Raw genomic sequence first — 24,311 nt, 5'->3', positions numbered from 1 at the left:
CTTTCATCGTGTTCATTTCGAGTAAAAAAACCCAAAAAGACAAAGTTCATTGTTTTTTATTGCAGTGGCCTTGTACTAAAAATATGCGAAATCATCCTAACATTTGGAAGTTTAATGCCATTAGATACAATGATTTATTTTAGTCATTCAGTCAGCCACATCTTATTTCTGCCCACCCCCCTCTTAAATATCCACTGCGGCAGCGCCTCTTATTTTACGGCAGATATTTGAAGTGGGCCTAAGTAGAAAACTATTGCTCATGTTATTACAGGCCACAGGTTACAAGTGTTGCAATACAAAATGCACACTTCCACCCGAAATTTAACCGAGCAGTTTCATGGCCACGCCCACAAACAGTAATTGAAAATATACAGCTTCACAAGCTCTCGGAATGTTTTCTGGTTTTACCCATGGAAGTGGCTAATTATAGAACGGGCTGGTTATAAATGAGTAACTGTGCTGAGCTGAACTTAAGGAACGGTTGATTGTTGGGTGCTTTCCACCGACCGGGCATGCCGAAAGATTACTGCTTACAACGTATGCGTAAAAGTTGCCCATCGCTCTGCACTGCAGGTCACAGCGCTTCAAGATTATATGTTAAATCACATGACTTCGTCTAAGTGGCCTACTTTGCCATAAAAAGAAAGGCCCAACTCCACTTGACACAGACTGTCACATTAAACGGCTTCAGGTCTAGAAAATGAATAATGTGCCGTGTTCTTCACCGAGTAAATATTTTCGGGGGGCGGGGGAGGGGGGGGGGGGGGAGCGGGGTAAGTTGCCTCCGGTATTTTTTTTTTCAATGGGAAGGTGTCTTCACACCTCCGACTGTGCAGTCCTTGGGGGTGCAGTCCACGCGGGCAAGCAAAACGAGTAGGCAGCAGCATAATCACGGCACGGTGGCTTAATTCGCAAATTTCTATATACCTGCATGTTTAATGTTCTTAGAGTGTACGTTATATCACAGTATCGACTCTGATACATAGTATCGACTTTGGTACATATACCGGCATGTTTAATGATCTTAGAGTAGTATCGACTGATTTGCTGGTGGGTTGTTGTCTTCAATTATTGGTACAGCGAGCGAGCAAAAAAGATACGGCCTGTAGATAGGTACCTATATAATGGTGTCAACCAGTGAAACACTATATGCTTTGGATAGTACGAACATTGGATTAAAGATTGTAGGGCCTACAGGCACTAAACACCTCGTGAAATTATCCCCACGGTCCTTCTCTCATTTCAGAAGAAATCGAGAGATGTAGGTGATTGCCAACGACTAGTCAATTGACTCATAGTTGTGCTATGGACGAAATCGTGTTTCGTGATCAAAATAGTTTTTCACTGTTTCTGCTCTTTCGCAGAAATACTCTGTATAGGGCCTATATTGATAAGCTATTACGTTAGTACCAATAGGGCCTTTTCGGGTGGCCGAAGCCTGCAACTAATTCAGCCTCTTTTCAACCCAACCGTAGATGGCCCATTCGTAGTCTGGTGACCTGCTTTCTTGTACACTCATCAACCCAAGCACTTCTCGATATTATGCGAATCGGCAATGGTGCTTGCTTGTTGCCAGGCAAGTTCAACTGTTTACGGACACGCATCTGGCAGGAACCGGTTGCATAGAATGACTAATTGCCACCAAAGACAATAACGGCTGACCTACAACTCTCGCAAAGTTAGGCAACGGTACCTCGAGGTTATGACTGACTGATGTATTCATCGCATGTCGTCTTTGATGCTTGTTAACATTTCTCTCCCCGTGCTATTTTTGACTTTTACCCAGATAAAAAATATGTTGCCGACTGCGCTGACATCGAGGAAAGCTCGTCCGCCAACGTTTAGTTTTGGAATAATTAGGCCTATTCAATTAAGGGCGCAAAGACCGAGAGGTTGGGGGATATATCCCCTCCCCCCTTTTTTTTGACGAGGGGCATTGTATTATCCCCCAGAATTTTGTGCAGAACAAAAATATCGTTGTGGTGATAGCTTTCGTGGAGCAAATGAAACGTTTATGGCCGCAAATATGCATTTTTGATACATTATAAGTGGCACATAATATTGGAAGCGGAACTTTTTTTTTTACTGGGCCTTATGTACATTATCAATAAAGTACATACATACAAGATTGTATTATGAACAACGCCACCTAGTGTCAAATTGTGTCAAGCCTCTCCCCCCCCCCCTGAATTATTTTGCAACTTCCAGTGTGGTTTCAGGATTTTGCATGCCTCATCCCCTGCACTGTTGTGTTGTCGACACGGATTTACGCCACTGGGACTATACTGTACAAAATAATTTACAATTACTTGCAGCCACACAATAATTTGCCCTAAATTTTTTGCATTGTGGGCGCAAAAGCGACCCCAATTAAATGGATATTTTCACAAGGTGGAACATATAAGAAAACAATCCGTTGACAGAAAACATTCAAATTGAACGTGAGGCAAAAAAAAAAAAAAATTAATATGCTAAAGAATACGGGGAGACAACTTTAAGATTAACCCCTAAAATGCAAACCTATATAGGAAGGCTCATCCCGTGGCTGAATTTAGCCCGTTCGTTAGCATTACGGGGTCATCCTATACAACAGCACTGCCCGGCTAACAATTGATGGTAAGTCAGGGAGTCAGTTACTGAGTCAGTAAATGAGTATACGTCGGTGAGATAGATGCAAAGAGGACTCCGCGTGGCCATCATGAACCAGAAAAAAATGGACATAAAATTATGATTAACGAATTTCATTGGTGTAAGGGTTTCCTAAAAAGGAATGTACAACATTTGCTTTTGCTGCAGTTTTTGGAAATAGATGGATTTGGAGGATTAATATGTTATAGCAAATAATGTTGAAATGACTTGTTTCACGTTTTGGGCTTGTAGATGCTTGGAAAAAAACATGAGAACCAATCGTGTTTTTGTAGTCTGGTTCCCTGACCGGGTTAGATGAAACGGAGCAATCATGACTTTGGGAAATTTTAAGGTCAGAGAATCGATCTAGCAGGCTTGTACCCCGTCACAGGTGTGTAACCAATTGCAAAGAAAACGGGGAATAACTAATTATGAAAAATTAGGAGCAATTTTTTTTTTAAAAAGCCAGTTTTCTCCAACGCTGGTCGGCCGACCAGCGTTGGAAAAATACAATTTTTCTTGAGATTGACAGCACACGAGGAGTCACAATTTTACAAGATGCTTTACACTGTCATTCCCTAACAATCTAGTGAGGAATTTCGTAATTATTTGATCATTTCGTTTAGTGATGTTTACAAATGTTGTATCTTCCCTTTAAGTTTGCTCTCCTCGCTAATTTAGAGTTCCCCTCCCGCAAAAAAATGTATTGATTGCTATCTTTGTAGAAATACAAAGGTTACTCACTTTCGAATGCTCAGCCCACGTCAGAAACAATCCACCCACGTTTAGTTACTATAATAGGAGTATTTAATAAAATCGAAATATTTGCGGACCGACAATAATTCAATAAGAAATGCTTATTTTCAGAGGGTTTTTAAAAACATCGTAAACAAAAAAAGTAGCGTTTCGGTTTAAATAAAACCAAACAAATTGGAAATGCGTTAGGAGCAAAACTAAAATCGAATACGTTGAAGAGAACTTTAAATTATGTACAGGGAATATCTCTCATAACTTATTGTTGCGCAATTGAGAACTGAAAATGGGTCAATAGTTTTGAGGAATTTCCTTGGCAGTTACGGACTGAATTCACCCTCAAGTTGGCTTTTTTTATGTGTTTTTTTTTTAGATGTTGAGTAATGTAGCACATGATCGTTCCAATTGCCAGGATACGCCAACCTATTTTGTTAGTAGTTTCATTATCAAAATGCGATTTTGTGGCTTCAAATGTTAGCTTATTTACAATCAAAGTCATCAGACGTGCACACGACATTGTCTGAACATGCGTTGGTTCATTAATTTCTAGTATTGTATTGCCAAGCCAGGAACGCCATACCTAAGAAGCATTCTTGCTGGCTTGGCAACACAATGGAATTAATTAACCAAAGCATGTTCATACCATGATTATGCATGCATAGAACTACGGCGAACTAATTATGTCAACATGTTTTGCTGGCTGGGGGACGCACATGTATGAGTAATGGGACTCTGATAGATATAATAAATTATCCACCACTTTCCTTGCGCGCACCGAATTGATTAAAAAGCTGTGTGGGCATGCCGTCCGTCTTGCCTAGTCCTACCGTCTCCGCCTACTTACAAAATACCCTTAATTGTCCAGGTCCATGTATGAACTAAAGCTACTGACCGGGTAAGCGCCGGTTGTCTGGTTATTAATATTGCAGCAGTATTATACTATGCAAATATACTCCGCCGGCTCCCTAGTGTTTTAGTGTGTCTGTGCGCACAACATAAGTAGGCTTTTTTAATTTTCCGTGCGAGGTAAACATTTTCGGTGTGCATCTAAACTTAGCACATCTCGGCAAAACGTTACAGTTTATAGGACAGCGCTGGTACTCATCACACGTCAGTGTGTGCCATATGTGAGGTTGGCAACAAACACCGACATGTAGCAATTTTGATACACGATCGTCGTCCTGATGTAGCTGTACAACGCCTGTACGTCCCACTACATTGACACTCCGAATTCACCTATCACCGTAAAGATTTATGGACCGAATTGTTTGTTTCATTTGCTGGTGCACGCAACATCCTGTAATCATGCAAATAACTCTTGAATAACACTGTTTTGCATAAGGGTGGATGCATACGAGCGGGAAAGTGACGATGTCGGGCGGAACGATTCGACAATCAAGATGCTCAGGCTTAGCTAGGTGTCGGAAGCACTTTAACTCGAGTTGACTTGCTAACATGACTACAGTGAGGATGACCGTTCACACCTGGCGGCCGCAGTACTTGTGGCTCGCCGTCTTCTGTCTGCAGATGACCGTGGTGCGAAGTAGCGACCGCCCGGACATGAACACGGTGACACAAGCCTTGGAGTACGTCCAAGCGATCGCCAGTCAGGGGGAGGGCAACTGCTCCTTCGGTCCCACCCTGGATCTCGAGTACGACAAGGAGAGATGGTTGGCGGAAGCTGCCGTGGCCATCCGGGCAGCCAACCTACTGACATCGCTCTCACGGACCGGGGATCAAATCATGGGCTCAGGGGATCAGGACGAGCAACTTCACTACACCATCGTGAGGGCAAACGTTGATAACAACCCCAACGTCTTCGGCTCGGCCATCGCCTTCGACTATCTTCTCTACCGTGATTACGAGGTCTTCTCCCCCTACGCTTACCGGGCATCTGACGGCACAGAGGTCAAGGATCTTTCCATCGGCTACAACTACCTCACCAACTCCACGGACTGGTTTTACATTCCATTTCTGAACTTCCAGAACGAGTCCTTCAGTCCAAACTACACTTTTCACCGAAGTCTCTCTGGAAACGCCACGTCCATGGCTAGGTTGGGTCTCAGTGATGGCTATTGGACCAAACCGTACTTTGATTGTGGAGGCGGCAACGTGTGGATGGTAACCTTCTCCATGCCCTTCTATCTTCCCGCTCAGCCAGAATCAAGCAATATGTCATCAGATGTCCCTTCATCAGGTAGCCTCGCATTCGGGTAAGTATTTACTGTATGGCCTATTGTGACATCTCTCGTTCGCAGTTCTAGGGTTTAAAATAATTGTCGTTTCGTTCATTAAAGGCATATCATTTGCATTTATCCCAAAAAGTAATTTGCCGAATCATTATCAAAAAGCTTACTTGGGTTGAAGATGATGATTGTACTGATACTAAACACCCCGTGAAATGACTCTGTCTACGTCTGTCTGGCTTGCTGTCATTTAGTACAAAATGATGTATGGTTTCTAACGATACGTAACTTGACTGATTTTTCTTTCGGTAAAGAGAAATACAGACGACATCGTGTCTCGCGATCAAAAGGTTGTGCACGGTTGTTCACTTAATTTTTTGTTAAAAGTGTAATGTCCGCTGATCTGAAACTTCCAGCGGTTAGGTTTTGAGCATTCTTCTTTCGATTTTGAGTGGTGTTATTATTGGAAACGAACAAAAAATGCCCGAAAAACAAATGATCGTACATGCCTTGAATTACTTCAAAATTATGAAGCTGACTGCTAACGTAGATGAGCTGCTCATACAGGGAGTAAAAATACACGGTAGACCTATAATACCGAATCATCTTCATCTAATTTATGTTCCTCATTCCATGCCGAAATACTGTTAGTTGTCACCTTTAGCACGTTCAACTTGTGTTTTTTTTGTTTTTCAAATAATAATCTATGATGGAACGACCCTTGCGTCTTGCGAAACGAATTTTAGCAATCATGGCTGCGCTATGCATGCACGTCACCAACAGAATAGCACTATGCTGGAAAATGAGAGGAAATTTCCAATAACTGCACATAGCAATAATTAAGTGCTTGTCAACAAGAAAATGCAAGCTGTGCAGGGAAAGGTGTTCAAGCAGAAGTAATAAATTACGAGGCTGTTTGAAATCGATATGGATTGGTTCTCGGTATACAAAATGGACGTATTTGATGAGAGTGCATTAGGTATTGAAAGACGTTTCTTTAATATCGCTATTCCAGATAGATGTATAATCTCCATAAATTCGAACGTGCAAAATTAACATTTAATACTGAAATTGAGATAAACCTACTAAATGTATAGGGACTAGATTTATGTCAGCATAGATTTCTGTACTGAAACAGAGTCATCTCCACAAGAAACAGAGAAGTTTAATAGAGATATAGAGATATTCTTAAGAAATATCGATATCTCTATATAATATTTCTCATATATTAAGTGTAGCATCTATTTTGATTTTAAATGCTGGCTTCGCACGCCAGAATGAAATTGGGAGACATGATTTGCAATAACATCGCTAAGGTCCTAAAATGCATGGTTGCCTGTTTTATAGCTATTTCTGATTGCCTTTTTTTGTGCAAAGTGCGGGTAGTTCTTATAGTCAAGAGAAGTGTGAGGGAAGCGGATGATGGCACTAGTCACATGCAGAAATATAGCACTGGACGATTCTTTTACAACGCGATTCACGAAATGCCCGCTTTTGTATCCGTACGTATTTTAAGGTCTTTTTCTTGCCATTTTTGGCAGTTGATAGCAAGATTGGGCATTCTCTTATTCTGCGCTCATTACTTTTTTGGTTAAGGTCAACTTTCAGTTCTTGTGTCTATTTTATTCTGTGCGACAAGCTAGCTCTAAAAAGAGATGCTTTCATGGTTATGATAGCTTCGTACAAATAAGTTCACAGAAAAAGGTCCGTAAACTGTCCAACGTGACTTCACGGCGACTACGCCCTCAGTGATAAATGAAAACTGTAGATATTATTTTGTTAGAACAGGTTTTTTTTTATTTAAAAGTCAAAAGGTGTCTGCTTATCGGCGCAAGACTCTAAAAGTGGAGGGGGGGGGGGGCAAGGAAGTATTCTTGTTTGGGGGGCAGTCAATGGTCCGGAATTAAGACACTATTGGTCAACTTAGAAGTGCAGCCGTTTTTTATGAATGGAAAATATATCAAACCGCGGAATGGTGTTTAACGAATGTGTAACAAATGTACAGAGACGTTGGTTGCACAAGTTCTACGACTGCATGTGTGGCGTGTTTTGTCTACCAAAGTACCAGTGTTTATAATGCTTTCATTGTCCCAAAATGTGCCACATCAGAACCGATGATTCACTCTATATCTTCAACTTGTTATGAATCTTAACAGCGAAGAAAATAAACATAATTTAATATATTTGTAGATTAAGTGTTGGGGGAAAACTGGGGGGGGACTTTTTTTTAGGGGGGGGGGGGGGGCAAGGAAACAACTCGGGAGGACCGATGGCCCCATGTCCCCCCCCCCCTCCCCCGTAGCGCTGCCAAAATATTTTCTAGACACCTTGACGAGTCGTATACCAAATTCTCCTTGTCGCAATTCCTCTTAACTGTGTGTAGATTTCTGTATATATATTTTCATGGCAGCGGTAACTAAAGATGAGCAATCAGTACAAATTTCAATTGTGTTTTCCTGCATGTGCAACTCCCATAGGAGTATTTTGTTGTCTATAGTCACTAATCACCATAAAGCTTCAACAGACCCTCTAACAAACCATCTGTTAAGAGTGACTTGAAGGTTAACCAAGGTTGGACGTGCGTCGACCTTGGTCTTTTATTCTTGCGTTCTCCACCGAATTCCCCTGCCATTGCGACTTTCCATCAAGAAAATGGCAGTGCGCTGACCATTGTCAAGGTTGTACTATGATTTTCTGTTCATCTTTAATTGAACGGCTTTTTGTTTTCAAGATAATATCCACTCCCTGACCGTTCTGTGATGTTATCGTTATGTAGGTGAAGTCAAGTGGATACGTTGACCGGGAAAGTGCCCGTGCCGACGAACAAATCGATCCATTACGCCTGTTAGATATCACTTTTACCCGAACCGTGAGAGAGTGAAATGCCATATTGGTTGGGCTCGAAGACGTTTGCTTCTGCTTCAGGCTTAAAGATTTGCATGAATAGTTGGGGTTGGGCTGGGAGCGGAGGCATTCTGGGTTTGGTTTTTGTTTTGGCTTTGAGTTTGGTTTTGGTTTTTGGTTTTGGTTTTTGTTTTTTGGTTTTGGTTTTTGGTTTGAGTTGGAGTTTGAGTTTAGGTTTGGGTTTGGGTTTTGGTTTTGGGTTTGGTTTTCAAGTTGGTTTTGGTTTTTGTTTTTGTTTTTGTTTTTGTTAGGTTTTGGTGTTGGTTTTGGTTTTGGCTTAGGGATTGTATAGTTTTGGTTATGGCTGTTTGTTTGGATGTAGTTTTGGTAATTTTGGGTATAGTTTGTTTTAGTTTTGTACGTTTTGGCGGCATTGGGCGGCAAGGTATTGGTTTAAGTTGGGCCTGGGACGGGTTCGTGTTTGGGCTTGAATTTATTTTCTTTTGTGCTAAAGCTTGGGTTTTAAAATGTTGTTGTGATCAAGTGACAATTTGTGTAGTGAGGCCAAAGCTTAGGAGTGTCTGCACAACCAACAATTTTCAAAAGTGACCTCATGGTATTGTAGTTATTTCAAAAAAGTCAGACAGACACTTTTTTGGGGACATGTAAGTATATTGTTATGGATATAACTCAATGGCGATGCTATGGTCCGATGCTCAACAAGGCTGAGCTCAGAGGGCCAATAGAAATGAATCATGCAACTACTGCAGTTCACAATTGGTGTATCTTTTACCGATACACAGCGGTCGGTGTCAAACCCAATTAAATGAAATAAGTAAGTTAAGCATAAAAATAAATAGAAACAATGAAATAAAGAAACATACAAACAATTATACTGAAAAAGAAAGAAGCACCCGATCAATACTATCGCTGGGCGAGTAATTTGATTACTCGAGTACTTGCGAGTAGTTTATGCTACTCGTTGTTCTACTCGTGGTTTTTCACACTCGAGTGGCGTCCTGGCGCGAGTAGAAGCAGGTACTCGCGAGTAGCAACATAGGGTTTAGGGTTCACAGCTTAATACGTCCCCTGCAAACAGGGAATCACTCCCTCCACCTCTCTCTCCCTAGCATTTCATTCGTCAAAAAAAAAATCAAGTATAAATGACCCAAAACGTCACATAGTAAGGATATCTCAGTGCTGAAGAATGTGATGCGACTTACATGCCCTTTGCTTGTAGTATTTTACCGTCACACTAACGTTTATGTCATTTTTCTGCTTTTGTAGGGATTCGGTTAACTACTTGCGAATCCTCGAGTACTCGCGAATGATTTCTTTGCGAGTACTCGAGTACAAAAATCCACTACTCGCCCAGGCCTAATCAATACATTGCAGTCTGAATTGTATGGTGATTGGCAAACACTACGTGAAGCGCGTGAACGTAAACATATTCAGCAATCAATTGTTTAATTAGACAAACTAATAGCCGGGTTCACTGCTGGATGTTTCAACCGTATTACAGCACTGGGAAAACCACTCATTATTTAGTCAACAACTCGGCTGTTACTTCAACCTCAAAGGTATACAGACATCAAATTATTGATATTGGACCTAAGCTTGGTGAGAGCACACTAAGTACTCGGTCTGCTCAATTAAAGTATGACCTAACCCTGTTGACGGAATCCTATTAATATATGAGATCCTGTTCCTCAAGGTCAAAGAAGACTATAATTGTGTTCAGACAGAGCAGTGTATTGCCCATATTGATAATGATGGGAGTGAAAAAAACTCTGTCATTTTTATGTTGACCACTTTGACCGGTATTATATTCGATTTGTCACGAAATCGGGGAGCATTTCGTGATATGTCGTATTTTTGTAGCCTACGCCGTGGAAGAACAGACGATGCTGTGGAAGTAGTACGTGTAGATTTGGAATAATTCTCAAGTGAGTGAAAAATGGCTGAAAATAGAAAATCGCAAACGATTAACTCCAATGTAGGTATAGCTCGTTTCGCAAAGTCTGTAAGACTGCTGATGGGTCATGAAGTAAATCAACATAAACACACGCACTAACAACTGACCGTGGTAAAACGACAAATTCCTAGTCCTTGGCATTTTGTTCGTGCATTTTGTTCGTGCCCAAGAACATGCACATAGTGCCACCCGAAGCTTTAAGCGATATCGTCACTGTTTTGCTATTGAATATCAAAAGCGCAATAAGCCTCTGTACTGATGACGTCACACTTTATTTACATGTGCACTTTCCTATGGAACCAGTGGGGGCCCACGGTCCACTGAGCACCATAGGAAAGCACACACGTAAACAAAGTGCGACGTCATCAGTACAGAGGCTTATTGGGCAATTTCGGCTGAAAGCTTAGTGACGGTTGAAAAGTGGAAATTGTATATAATCTTCCAAACTACAAGCATCACAACATCAAATGTGGTGTCAAATTAAAGGGAACTACAAGATCTTTCATTTGAGTGGTGTGCCGATGAGATGGAATGTAGTAAAGTGCGATTTTGGGTCCAAAAAACTTCCTTTTTTGGGCTAAAATCATGGATTTTTGGATGTCGTTTTGGCACTTTGTTTTACATTGCAAAATGTGACAGTTTTTGAGAGTTTATGTGTTTAAGGGCTAGGGAGAGAGAAAGGTTGATATATTATGAGAAAAGAGTTTCATTATGTTGCAGTTTATCAAACTCAGATTTGTACCGTGTTAGAAACCATGAAGAGGAAGTAACGTGAGTGACGTAACGTGTGTGACGGTTCCTCCCTTAATCTAACGTCTCTTGCATCTAAAATACACACTTACTGGATTCAAAATGGGTTTTTATATCTAGCTTTGGGTTAAATGAAAGGGAAAATAATGTTACTTCTGAGTTGCAGACTACAGTTTTAGGAAACTGTAACAAATTTACATGTCCTTTTTTGTAACATGACTGACGACCAACAAAACACATTTTTTGATAAAGTGAATGAGTGGATTGAATTTTTCTTTCCATTTTTGAGTACCCCTTACCCCTAAGGTTGTTGTCTGGCTGGTTTGATTCAGCTTGATCAAGTACTTTTGAAGCAGTGAGAAGTCAAAGAAGCCTCATGGCATAGGCCTATAAATGTAACGTGAGTGACGGTGGAATTGCCTACTTGCATACACCAAGACAAAACAACTTTTAACATGCTTGTAAAAAATATAATAAATAGTATCGGGAAATTGGCTCAATTTTTTAAAGATTCTTAAAAATACGGAAATGTACTCCCCAAAAAGTCATTCATTTTAGCTTAGGCCAAAAAAAAGTATCCGGTTTCTGGTATGCGCGCGCGTCTACGTAGCCATGCGCGTCGGCAAAATGAAAAAAGGGTTTGTTTTTTTCAATGAAAGATGATGTCTGAAGACCGCCAAACACACTGGTTTGACTGGAATCCTGCTGCTGCACAATTTTAACGTGTTTTTTAGATGGGGTTATGATCGAGAATAAGCTTCATGTGGCCTCTCTGGACTCCAATATATTTGCACTAAGTTTAGTCGGGCACCACTTGCAGTCATCAGCTGACATTGGAAGAAAAAAAAACGGTAAAAAAAAAAGCCGCGTCGCCGCACCACTTTTTGGACAAGCTCCATACCAAAAACCGGAGACTTTTTTGGGGGGCCTTAATCAAGGGTGTTTTGCTCTTCTTGACATTGTTAAACCAAACTATTGATATAAGTTTAACTAGAAGATGGGCGATGATTGCGACCCAGAGCAAGATCTGTGACCCTCAGCCAAGTACAACCATTTTTTGTTCTTGCCAAGCTGATGCACATCACATCTTATGTAGTTGCAAGACCTTCATCTTGTCGATTACCTCCACTATTGTGATCGCCTCGGCTTCAGTCTTGCAACAAGCTCCCGACAATTTAATCAGGAGAATTCATGAATCGCACTGAATTCCTCGGGCACGAGGCCTTAGAAATGTTCCGGCACAAATTAAGTTAGAAGCAGCACAATCTAGATCGGTATCGTGCTTTCAAGACCTACAACAGTTATTTGACTATATACTCACAGTACAGGCACCTAATTTTTCCGGCTTTCGAATCAAGGAATCAAGTCAGTTTCCTCCCTAAGTTCTTTAATACGAAGGGTCAACATCATTGAGTGGTTAAAATAAATAGAAAGTGGAGATCCAATAACATTATGCAGACCTTGTTTTTTGCAAATTTCAAGGACATAAACAAGATGGAAGACGGTGAACTGAAGTATCTTGAAGTGTCCTTGGTGTAAGTTTAAAAACAAATTGCATTAAATTTTTTGATTCAAGGCAGCGCTTAGTCATTTGGACTTCTCGCGTGATAAGATGCACCGAGGTCATACCATGTTGAATGTAACACTTTTCGTAGCTTTATATTTTGAGGGCAACCTTGTAAACGACACACCGATTAGACGGGATTAAGCTTGATGATTGTGGCTATGTGATAATTCATGGATGGGCGCTGGCTACCGTGATCATTCTGCTCCTTTATTTACTACAATGTAATGACTTATACCACCTTAATATAGGAAAATTCATGTTGAAATGTATGCATAATTTACTCCCACCCTGTTTTAATTCTTGTTTTACCTTAACATCTAAATTCATGTATATAATACTCGAAGTAGCTCTAAATTTGTTCGTCCGATTTAACAGAACGTCAGTGTCTAAAAAATAGTGTTGTTCTTCGAGGCATCTCATACTGGAATAGTTTAGATGAATCTCTTCAATCATTACCCTCACTGTCTGTCTTTGTGGAAAATTTAAAAACTCAGTTCCTCGAATCATATTCATATATAAAGTGGTTATTTTGTGAACTAATAATTTGGCCTTGTCTCATACTTGTCTTGTCTGTCTCACGTTGTGTTTTGTTTGTCCTATGCCCATGTTTGTCTTACTATAGGTTAGGGCACACAAGCGTTTTGCTTAACCTATACCTAAACGTTGTCATTTAATTTGCTACTGTTATTTATATACATATGTTTGTACAGACTGTAAAGAATGGCATCATTGAAATAAATGTTTACATTGAATTGAATTGAATCATAATCCTAGAATGCTTCATTTGATTGAGCTAACACGTTACACGTATGTACTTATTATGCAAAGCTACCAGCAAAAAAAACCTTTGAGGTGAGCAGAATCCGCTCCCTTCGGTTTTAAACTCACCATAAACTCGGCTCTTTTTTGGCGTTTGATGTTAAACTTAATGTTTTTGTCCCTAAGAAGTCCAATGGAACCGCTTCCTTTACCATTAATTATTGGTCAACGATTTGTCTGATGTCGGTCAAAAATCTGGACGCTACTCTTTAGGGCATTTTCCCCCAAACACCATTAATAACCCCCCCCCCCTTAAAGCTATAAATTGTGTCATTTTCGTATACGAAAAATTGAGGGAACTTTTTTGTGCTCCAGAAGCTGTAGGCCTATAGTAACACTGTACTAAAAACGGCACCACTTGTTTGTGCATACATGCTTAACCTTTTTTCCACAACTTTTTACAGCGTTAGAATTGAAATTTGGACTACCAGTTTTCATTTTACATGCAAACCATTTTTTTTTGGTACTTCTACTTATTCGTTATTTATTTCGCAATACGCTGCCGAAGTGTGATGTCACTACCTCCCCAGCTGCTCACTTTCAGGCGTATGGACTCCGTGGACAAATACCCCGTCGGCGGTTTCATAAAGAAAATTTGGGAATTCCATGGTAAACTCACAGATTAATACATGACAGTGAGAACGACAATTTTTCGCTTCCCGAAGGAGAGTCGAGCCCTGGTCAAGCCCATAATGCGATGGGGTTTGAAGTGCATGCTGAAACAAAACGTGGACCATGCCTGTCATGAATGGTAACCAGGAAGCAGAGTGACGTCAAGACTTTGGTAGAGCGTGTTATGACTTTTTCAGGATTTCATGATTTTCTTTTCACAGTTGTGTCCCATCGCGACCATCATCCATTAAAACTGTACTTTTTTGCTGGTCCCAGAGGGACCGGCCTATAGTCCGCTTTGCGCGTGACTGACGCAATAACTGACCGACTCACTGGCTGACTGTGAATTAGACTGGTTAGGCTATCTGTCTCAGGCTGACTATCACTTGATAATGAGCCCATAGTCTTCCATATGGGCCTTATTCACGAGTCGGCCATATTGAAGTGGAAGTGAGGCAAAATCTTAATTTGTGGAACTTGCGAAGAGAAATGAAATTAAGTTAGTTTCTAATTTATTCCAGTCTGCTTCAATGAATAACTTAAAATTTGTAATTAAACATTCCCTAATGTTTAAAGCCAGATTTTAAAAAAAAAGACAGTAAGGCCAAAAAAAAAAAAAATAAGTCGGTCTCTGGTCAGCGCGCGCGTCGATTTTAATCATGCGCGTCAATCTTTTTTTTTTCTCCAAAATGTTCCGCGGTAGCTCCAACAGCGCCCTCTTTTGCCGCACCTCCTCAATTTTTTTTTACCAAAGAGCACCAAGGAATGGGAAATTGCACCAAGGCAAATGATTGAGAGCACCAAGGCAAATTATGGAGGACACCAATGTACATGAAAACACCAAAAAAGCAAAATAGTACCCCACCTTGTCTGTACAATCCAAGCTTGAAGAAAAAAAAAAAAGCCGCGTCCCCACGTCAACTCCGGAACTTTGGTCTGACCAGAGACCGAATATTTTTTATTTTTTTGCCTAAAATAAGGCTGCATTGTGCCTGCATTAATAGTCTGGCGCCATCCCATCCAACAGTTAACAATTAATGAAATACATTCAGGGAACTCGACAAAAATTGGTGAACTCGTGCATAAGGCCCATACCTGACCAACCTCGTTTCCATGGGTACGATCTTGCTGCGCCATTTTCTTTCCCATCATGCCTTGCGCGATCGTTAGTGAAGGAATGCGCACGCGCCAATGGAGTCGAGGCTGATACCTGACTGACTCTTGATTGACTGAGTCACCGAAAGACTGTCACTCTTGCTTAAGTCTCACCTTGGCACTCACGTATACATTGACACTCAAATGGAATTTGTGAAGTAGTCTGGTTACCATTAGTTACTACCAATAACACTGATTGACTCTCACGTGCGACTTAGACTGGATGCATTTCCATCACGTTAAGACTACAGCTCATTCTACGAAATGTTTAGCCATTCTAGATTGATTGAATATGTTGAAAGCTCTGTGGTTGGCTTCACCTTGCTTGCCCTAGTTAAGAATAATTCGCGTATCGGTATATGTGTTCCGTTCAAAGTACAGATGCGGTAAGTGGCCGTGGTCGTTGGGATTTGGTGAAGATGTATTTGTATGCTACGTATTAACCTTTACAAGGCTGTCTTTTTAGGCCCCTGGGAGTGTAAAAAAAATCGTTGAGTAGGCTTCAGTTTCTTTGCTTTAAATTAAAGCAGTCGAGGTTTGTGTCCATGCTAATAGACTGCTGGTTGTTCTAGTCCGTTCATTTGATGCATTGTCGTACATCTGTTGTTGTTGGTTAATGTTTAGTCTACTTGTAACAGATCTTCCTGAACTTCAGGATTGCCTCAGCCAATATTCGAATGCTATTTTTTTGTGACTGACTGGCTCTCTTCTTTGGACAATTTGCTCAACGATCTTTTGTTTAGCCTCTTCCTAAATTCAGATGCTTGCTCAGAAGTGTTAACATGTGTGATTTGTAACTAATGTACAGACTGCATCACCAGTGTGTTGCAAGACAAACTGGTGGTTGTGTTTTACTGCAGGAAATATGCCAATTGCATGGACAGAGCGCGTGCAACTATCTCCTGACTTTCTTTTTTACCTGGATTAGTCTGGCCAGCGACTCCCCTGTCTTTTTAAAATATCATATTCAGTTATAGATTAAATGGAAGGCGATGTGGGGTGCTGTGGTCCAATGGTTACTGTGTTCGACTCGTGTGCCGTGGTACATGGGTTCGAATCCTGACCGTGGGACATGGTGCTTGTGTTCTTGGGCACGACACTTTACTACGATTAACCTCTCTCCACCCAGTAGTATAATGGGTACCTGTGAAGGTAGAGACCAAATTGCGCTGATCTGGAGCTGCAGCAGAAAATATGGTCTTATTCCTGATGAACAGGGATAATTATTGTGTGGGGCATTTGATCATATTTATATGGGATTTGCGCCATATAAATGTATAAATAATTGATTATTATTATTAAGGAAAGAGTAGGTTGTTCACCAAATTGCACGATTTCAACAAGTAATGTATTTAATTCTTTTCTTCATTTACTAGCGATTTAGATGCATTGCAAATACTAGCCAGCTGATTCAACCATAGAGTATCATGTTCTCGGATCATGTAGCTGTTTTTAATTAAATATTTCGATTCTTATTATATCATATAACATTGCATTCTACTAAAGATATGAAAGATCAGTAACGAATCCAAATTCTGTAATTCATTGATATTATCAAGTATCCATGGCCAAAGCTTTGTTCGTTTAACATTATGCCTGATATATTATAGGATTCCTAAGAGGGAGTTATTCAAAATCGGTTCTCACATTCCAAGTGGGAATATTGTTCCCTGAGATATGATATCGTTGAATGTCATTTTTTTTAAAAGGCCTACTTTGAGTTGAGAACGCAATTTACAAAAGGTAAATATCCAGTGTCGTCCAAACGTTTCCTGTTTTCGGATAAACGTTTGTCGAGTAACGAGAACTATCCGTTTCAAGCAGGCTTCGCGTTGTCTGATTGATGGCGTAATGCAATTTACGGCAACGGCCGATATTGGATTATCGACCGACAGAACAACGCAAATAGTTAACCCGTCTCCCTCTAGAAAACAGCAACTAAAGACAAGATGTAGGTTGACCGAAAACCGAGGCATCTCTGAGCCCCCAAAAAAGTTTCGACCTTGGTTATGCATTAAACCTTGGGAGCGTGCGTCGTCTTTTAATTTGATAATTTTGTGCGCGTCTGTTTCGGGGAAGGCCGACATCATAGCCAGCTGATCCTCATCTGAGGAGCTGATGATTGTGCACGTGCGTGTACGTGCCTACATGCTGCACAAAAGGGGAAGTCGTTATTTTTATTTACAATAAAAAAGGAACAGATTCGGGACAGAGTTTTAGCAATGAGGCACATCTCACCTTACAATTGACGTTTGTATACAATCAGAACATAGACAAGTACCAAGCTACAGAAGGGGCGGACCCAGAATCAAATATTGTTTGGGGGGCAAAAGGGCTCATTTTTTTTCAAAAAGTGCAAGGGGATTAAGTAAGTATCATGCGCTTTTCCCACATTGTAATATAGATGGCTTGCAAAGAAGATACGCAACGTTTTAATTTATTTCCCGAAATTTAAGGAAAATAAGGCGTCTTAATTCACTTCTCCGATTAAAATGTATGTTTTTGTTTTTGTTTTTTGGGGGGCATGTCCCCGTTGCCCATCAAGCCCTATGGGTTTAATGTGGGGGGGGGGGAATCAATTATATCTGTTGGAAAAATTAAATACGTTTTAAAAGAATTCTTGGACCTAAATTGAAATTATTCCAGATCGTGCAACCGTACGTGACTTATTCTGAAATCCAGCAAAATGTAACCTTTCCAGGCATAGATTTACACCACAATCAATTCTGTTCATTTTTAACATCACTATGTTCCCGGCTTATGATTTAAGTAGTGTAATGGGAACAATGAATCGTTGAAAATGTATACGGAGGTAAATTGAACGGAGGAACGGGTACTTTCACGTAAACCGTAATTCGTTACGTTTACCACATATAATGAACGCACAAAATCGACCCCTTGCAACTGACGTCACGCCCGGGAACAGGACGTGGTTCCTCGGTGATCCACGGAAGTATTTTCATAGTGAGAGACAAAATGACACCAGTAGAATCCTTTGAAAACGAGAATGCTTGTGTTTCTATATTTATTTGTTTTGTGGGAAGCGAGCATGACTGTACCTCATTATTCACAGAGAGACGAAACATTATCATTCTTACCACCACACAACCATTTTGAAGGCACTTCGAAGTCGGATGCAAGCTTCCTCTGTCATTTGTAGACAGTAGCATTTACTAGCAACATATTGATTTAGAATCAATACTAGGTTCGTTCGTGGGACAAACTTAATTAGTGCTAAGAAATTGACCTCCGTCGCGGGAAAAGCCGGGACAGAATTTTGGGCCGCTGGTCGTTTCAGGGCTTACCCGCAATGCTCACATGGCTGACATTGAGAAAATACATCACCAACACTGGTCGTCTACACTTCGTGTAACAAAATATTGGTATTTCCAGGGGTGGCGGAACCGGGGTGGGGGGGGGGGACACTTGCCTCCCAGATTTACCCAAGTGCCCCTCTTGCGGAAATAAAAGTGTCCCCTCGAGCATCAATGTGCCCCTTCGAGATGTGAACAAAACCGGCCCTGCAATTTCAGAGTTCTTATATGAACGAGGAATGTGAAAACGTGAAATGTGAAAACAAAGCCCCAAAACTCTAACATAATATGCGTAGTTTGCATGATGGCCGGTTGTGAAAAGCACCCCCTATTTTTGAAGATGGTACCAGTCCCAGCCCCCCCCCCCCTTATTTGATTTTACAGGGGCAAAGTGTCCGGTGAAAAAAACGTGTCAACATTTCAGCACTTTGATGTGCCCTCAAAACATTTTTGGGGAGGGGAGGGAGACACAGTCTGAATTAAAGGAGGCGTTGCTTAGAAAATTCTCGAAAAGCCACTTGGCCAAATTAAGTTAGATATCCAAATTTGTGTGATATGTCTGAGCCTAGTCCCCAAATTAAAAACACGGATTTGAGGAGGTTTTATGTAAAAATCAATGCGTTCATCTGGTAGACAAATACCGTGGCATTGAGGGGGCGCCACAGTCGTAAATGTCCTCACATAATAAAGTCACGACTTAACCCCACATGACATTTATTCATCCGTATATAGTCATACTTACATACAGTTCAATTTCAGTGATGTCGTGAAAGTTCATAATATCGTGGAAGAGAAGTGCTTTGCAGGCAGTGTTTTCTCTGTCATTGAAACAGATTAGTCTACATGTATACGTAAAGAGTGCGAAGTTTTAATGCGATATAGACCACGCCGAGGTGCCCCCTTGTTTAATTACTTGATGACTTTCCACCATTGTGCCAGCTGGTGTTATTTTGTTATTTGGAATTTCGTTGGGCGCTCAGGCATTTTATGCTTACCTGTGAGCGTCACATGCAGTAATGACCACCAGCATATTTACCATTATTTCAAACTCGAGTTGAAGTGTGTAATTATTTACATCACAGTGACCATTTTATGGGAAATGCCTGTGTGCAGAGATCTATGCATGCAGTGAAATATGCGGGTATAATCATGTTCCATGCTGTGGTCGGCATATACAATCCCGGCCAAATCTCACTGGGCCACCCTCCCCCGGCTCCCGGTCACTGTTGTCTCTCATTGCACGGTCTGTGGTCCAGGCTGAAGATAACAACATTGACCGGGGGAGAGGGGGAGTGGGGGACCGGGGCAGGGAATGCCTGTTGTCACGTGTCCCAACCATTTTGGCCGGGATTGTAACTTACACCTATAGTAGATCGAGAGAGGTGAAAAGATCCTCCAGGAAGTCAACTTATTTCGGGCAAAGTCTATTTACTCAAATTTTAAGACTGGAAATTATTTCAGAGAAATGCAATTCGTAAGTATTTTCCCACAGCAATTTACTTACCTTTTGCTATTGTTATGGTGCTTAATTGAACAATTGAACCAAATGTTGGTCGAATATTTCAGTGAGCGGACGACTTTTGTTGTGTGACTTTACGGTGTGAATTATTACTTAATGTTCTCTCCGCAGAGGTGTGACGACGATTGATGTAGCGTTAAGCAGTCTAGATATCAACCAATGTCCCAATCTGAACGAGAACGGTACAGGAAACCAGAACGTCTTTGATCCGTTCGTGGACACTCACCTATGCAAAGACACAACTGAAGTGAGTATACCAGCGGTTACGGAGATGAGGGCGATTGCAACGATTTGACGCAACCAGTTAAGACTAGATATGACGAGCCAGTGAGACCTTTCTAATGGTACGCCATCTTGAAAATCAAAGTCAGGCATGGGTGTGTTCGAGTAGCTCACCCGGATCGACTCCGAGGGCAGACGGGTATAGCCACGACAGCCGGGATAATCGAACGCTAAACTGCGGGCCATCACGATCCTAAGGTGATACCTGTAGCCGTTGCCGTAGCCACTGACAAAACGCCCATTTCGCCGGACTGGGCCTTAGTTTGAGATTTACTGCTTTTCAGTCAGTTGCAAAAATAAAAAAAAAGTTGGGCTGGAATTATAGCCTCAAAAGTTGCAATGAACTCAATAGATGATTACCTTTAGACTTCAACTAAAGTCGTATTTTTAGGTCCACTTGAGATTTCTGCTGTCCGCCCGAGTCCGTTTCTTGGAATGAACAACGGATGCATGTGACGCATTTCCACGACTGTCTCTGCTCCACGAGCAGAGTCTGTGGTGGCTCAATAATATACATTTTGAGAAATTCATTGATTTTGAAGGTAAATGCCTTTAGCTTATTGGAGTTGTGATTATCCTCGTAATGCTGTCGTGTATACCAACGAGTCAAGACGTCTAACGTGGAAAACGTGTTACACTCTTAAAATACCGTGTCAGATTCGACCCAGAATCCGGGTCAGATTGGACCTGACACTCATATTAGTTATGGGTCAATTTTCGTTTAAAAAAAGACAATTTCTAGGTCATAATTACACGTTTTGGGTTTCGAAATGACATGTTTTTAGGATTTATGCCCAGGAAAAGTGACTCAGAGAAGTGTCATTTGACTCCTAAAAATATCAGGTCAAATCTGACCCGATTCTGGTCGAATCTGAGCCAGGACTTTTGAGCGTGTAGGTGACCAGTGTATAGGTGCATAACCTTTCAATCGGTGTATCATTTCACCACCTGAGATTGTTTTCGGGATGAATGTTATTGTTTGAATAGCTGCACAGAATCCTTCAACAACCTGATGTGCTTTTTTTTCATTGTGCGTGGCAACATTGAATGAGGTTTAGTCGTTCATCGCCGAACTCAGTGGCGTTTCTGTTTAAAGATGAAATTGGTTGCTCACGTATCGTGACTTTGAAGGTTGTCCGCCTGCAGGGTTGTGTAGAATTGCATTATCGGAACTAGAACACTCCGGATACAGATGTGACTTTGGTAATTTAAACTGATGGACTATTTTCTTCTCATCAATTTGTTCGCGTATTATGCGGCTGAGGTCTTTTCGCCCAGCCAGTACACGCCTCGAGCTCGACAGCAAAGATTCACGTAACCCCCCGGGGCTGCCGCCCGCATGGCTTCATGAGATTTTTTTCGGCAAATAATCAAATCACACAAGATGGAAGAAATATAGGTATCTGTTTGTAACTCCATTATAAGGTCAGAATAATGCAAATGGAGGAATGGAATCTTTTGTGTAGGAAATTCATTAATCATTTCAAAGTCAGTGCGCTTAACTTTCGCGGAAATCATTAATTTTTCCCTTTTCTGTGTTATAATTTTTTTTTTGGGGGGGGGGTTTCAATGAATGAAGATTATTTTCTCCGTAGCTGTAGATTGTGTGTTTTTTTTTCAAAGGGAAGTATTTTAAAACCTTATATTAAAAACTTATATAGCGCCTTCCATATATAAAAAACTCTCATATATAAAAACCACAAAGCATTGTACAAAAGATAACACCAAAGTACATAAATATAAATATCAATATCAAAATAAAAACAAGTTAAATGTAATCAAAATAAGACATCATAATGTACATCATACAAAAAACAAACATGAAAGCTGAAAGGAAACTTCAAGATATCAAAATAACCAAGATATTAAAATATTAATATGCATTGTAAATAAGTCAAACAAGATTTCCAAAACCGGATCAAACGAATAAATGATAATAGTAACACATAATTGCATCAACAACCAAAACAATGCTAAAATCATATAAACAAAACATAAACAAAAAGATACAAAACTAAAAATCGTCACCCAACTTAATAAAAGTGGTCAATAACTCAAAATTATTGTTACAAAATACAAATCACACGAAAGATTCCACAAGCAAACGAGAAGTATCACAACAGTATCACAATTACCTCGAAACCAGAAACATAACTGACATGAACATAACTAGTAAAAAACAGTAATATTTACAATAAAGTCACAACGCACAAAATTCCACAATCAATCAAAAATACAAAACAACAAAAAAGATATCAACATTGTAAATCACAAAATCAAATCAAAACATAGAGATAAATGTCATTAAAAAATCTATCCGGTTATTGGTGCAGAAAACATCGATAAATGCTAATTTGAACTAGCTTGTCTTCTTTCCTTCTTTTCTCCATCTTCAGTGCAAGGCCATTGCAGGGCTGGGCTTCCAGAGGGGTGCCTACAAGTGCATCTGTCTGAAGGGGTACTACTTCCCGGACACGTCGAACCCCCACAAAGCGTTCAACGGGTCTGCGATAGAATACGAGTACAGTAAGAAAGTACACGGGCATGAAAATACTTACGACAGGTATGTAAAATCGTTTTTAATTTTCAATGTATATTAAACCTGCTGAAAAATTAAACCGGATTAGCCATCGCGTGATACTTGTGACTGCCCTGGTGTTTTGGTGTCAACCACCAGTGCCCCAGCTCGCAAGCGGGTCTCTCTTGTGGCTGCCCGGGTGAAATGACGTATTCGGACGATTTCGTGGCTAGCTAGACTGAAGATGGCTGGAATTTGAATACGAACTAAGTACAATGGAGCGATTTATTACACGAATATTCCCAATTATTAACGGTATTCAATTGGATTATGTTTGATAACTTCAGAGCATATCCTCCGATTTCAGCAGTTATTGATCTGGTTACATTGATAAAACTAAATAGCAGACGACAGTATGCCTTCTGGTGTGTTTACTTTTTAAAGTTCCGGTGTCATATGAAAATCGGACTCGTATGAAACTCGGACTCTTTTTCCCTTTTATTGGTTAAACCCTCTCACGTGACCGGTCCTCTCCTAATAATTATCTATGCATGAACATGCACAATACGACCAATGAGTCCGTATTTCATAAAACGTAAATTCATGCTACACCGGCCCAAAACCGATCTTTGACCTTATTCCCAGAATGCCAAGCGAATACACCGAAGCGTTCGATTTGCCTCATTTCGTGGCTTCCTCGGGTGTAAACCCCGTATATACACGAGGAAGCTAATCGAACGCAGCCACTGACTGTCACCTGTGAATAAGACTGGTTAACCTATACCACAGACCGACTGTCACTCGCTTGCACTGGTCTGGAGCATTTTACAAGGCTCGCCTATTAATTCATGTACGTCATTTAATGTCTACACCGCATGTGCGTTAGTCTGGTGTCGCTTGTTTATGATGTGCGTTCATGGTACCAAGGGCGGATCCAGAACACAATTTTGGGAGGGGCCAAAAAAAATTTTTGGACCCCCCAAAAAGTGGGTCAAAAAAATTACGGCGTGGGGTTCGGGGCCCGCTTAAGGGCCCCGAAAAATTTTTGGATTCTAGATGCTCTGTGGTGCGATCTGAGGCAATTTCTGACCACTTTAACCAATTTTTTTTTGAGGAAAAGATGGTGGTGTACTCATTGCCTGCCTCTATTGCGATGTCACATAAAAAAAAAAAAAAATTGGTTTCGTTTTTGGGGGGGGCCATGGCCCCCTTTGGCCCCCCCCTGGATCCGCCCTTGCATGGTACATGAAGTCAAGTCTCCATGCGAACGGCGAAAGTGACTTTTTCATTTCCAACACGTTACCACTACAGCTTTTTCTACGATTCAATTTCTATTCTGAATCAATTGAATAGAATTGTGCGCACTTTGGGGCCAGCTTTACTAGACTT

At 40.8% G+C, this 24,311-nt stretch overlaps 1 protein-coding gene across 1 annotated transcript in view; it reads left to right on the top strand.

Moving 5' to 3' along the window:
* Positions 1–4,285: 4,285 nt before the first annotated feature.
* Positions 4,286–24,311, top strand: part of LOC119739399 (probable G-protein coupled receptor CG31760) — a 38,779-nt gene continuing 18,753 nt past the window's right edge. Inside the window, exons 1-3 of the mRNA XM_038214342.1 lie at positions 4,286–5,594; positions 20,234–20,369; positions 22,801–22,967. Of these exons, the coding sequence (XP_038070270.1) occupies positions 4,837–5,594; positions 20,234–20,369; positions 22,801–22,967 (1,061 nt within the window). The 5' untranslated portion in view covers positions 4,286–4,836. The remainder of the gene's footprint in view (positions 5,595–20,233; positions 20,370–22,800; positions 22,968–24,311) is intronic.

The sequence above is a fragment of the Patiria miniata genome, unplaced genomic scaffold (assembly GCF_015706575.1).
Source record: "Patiria miniata isolate m_02_andy unplaced genomic scaffold, ASM1570657v1 HiC_scaffold_30, whole genome shotgun sequence".
Classification (NCBI taxonomy): Eukaryota; Metazoa; Echinodermata; class Asteroidea; order Valvatida; family Asterinidae; genus Patiria; species Patiria miniata.
Note: the sequence above shows the minus strand (reverse complement) of the source record. Positions and strands in the feature narration are given on the sequence as shown.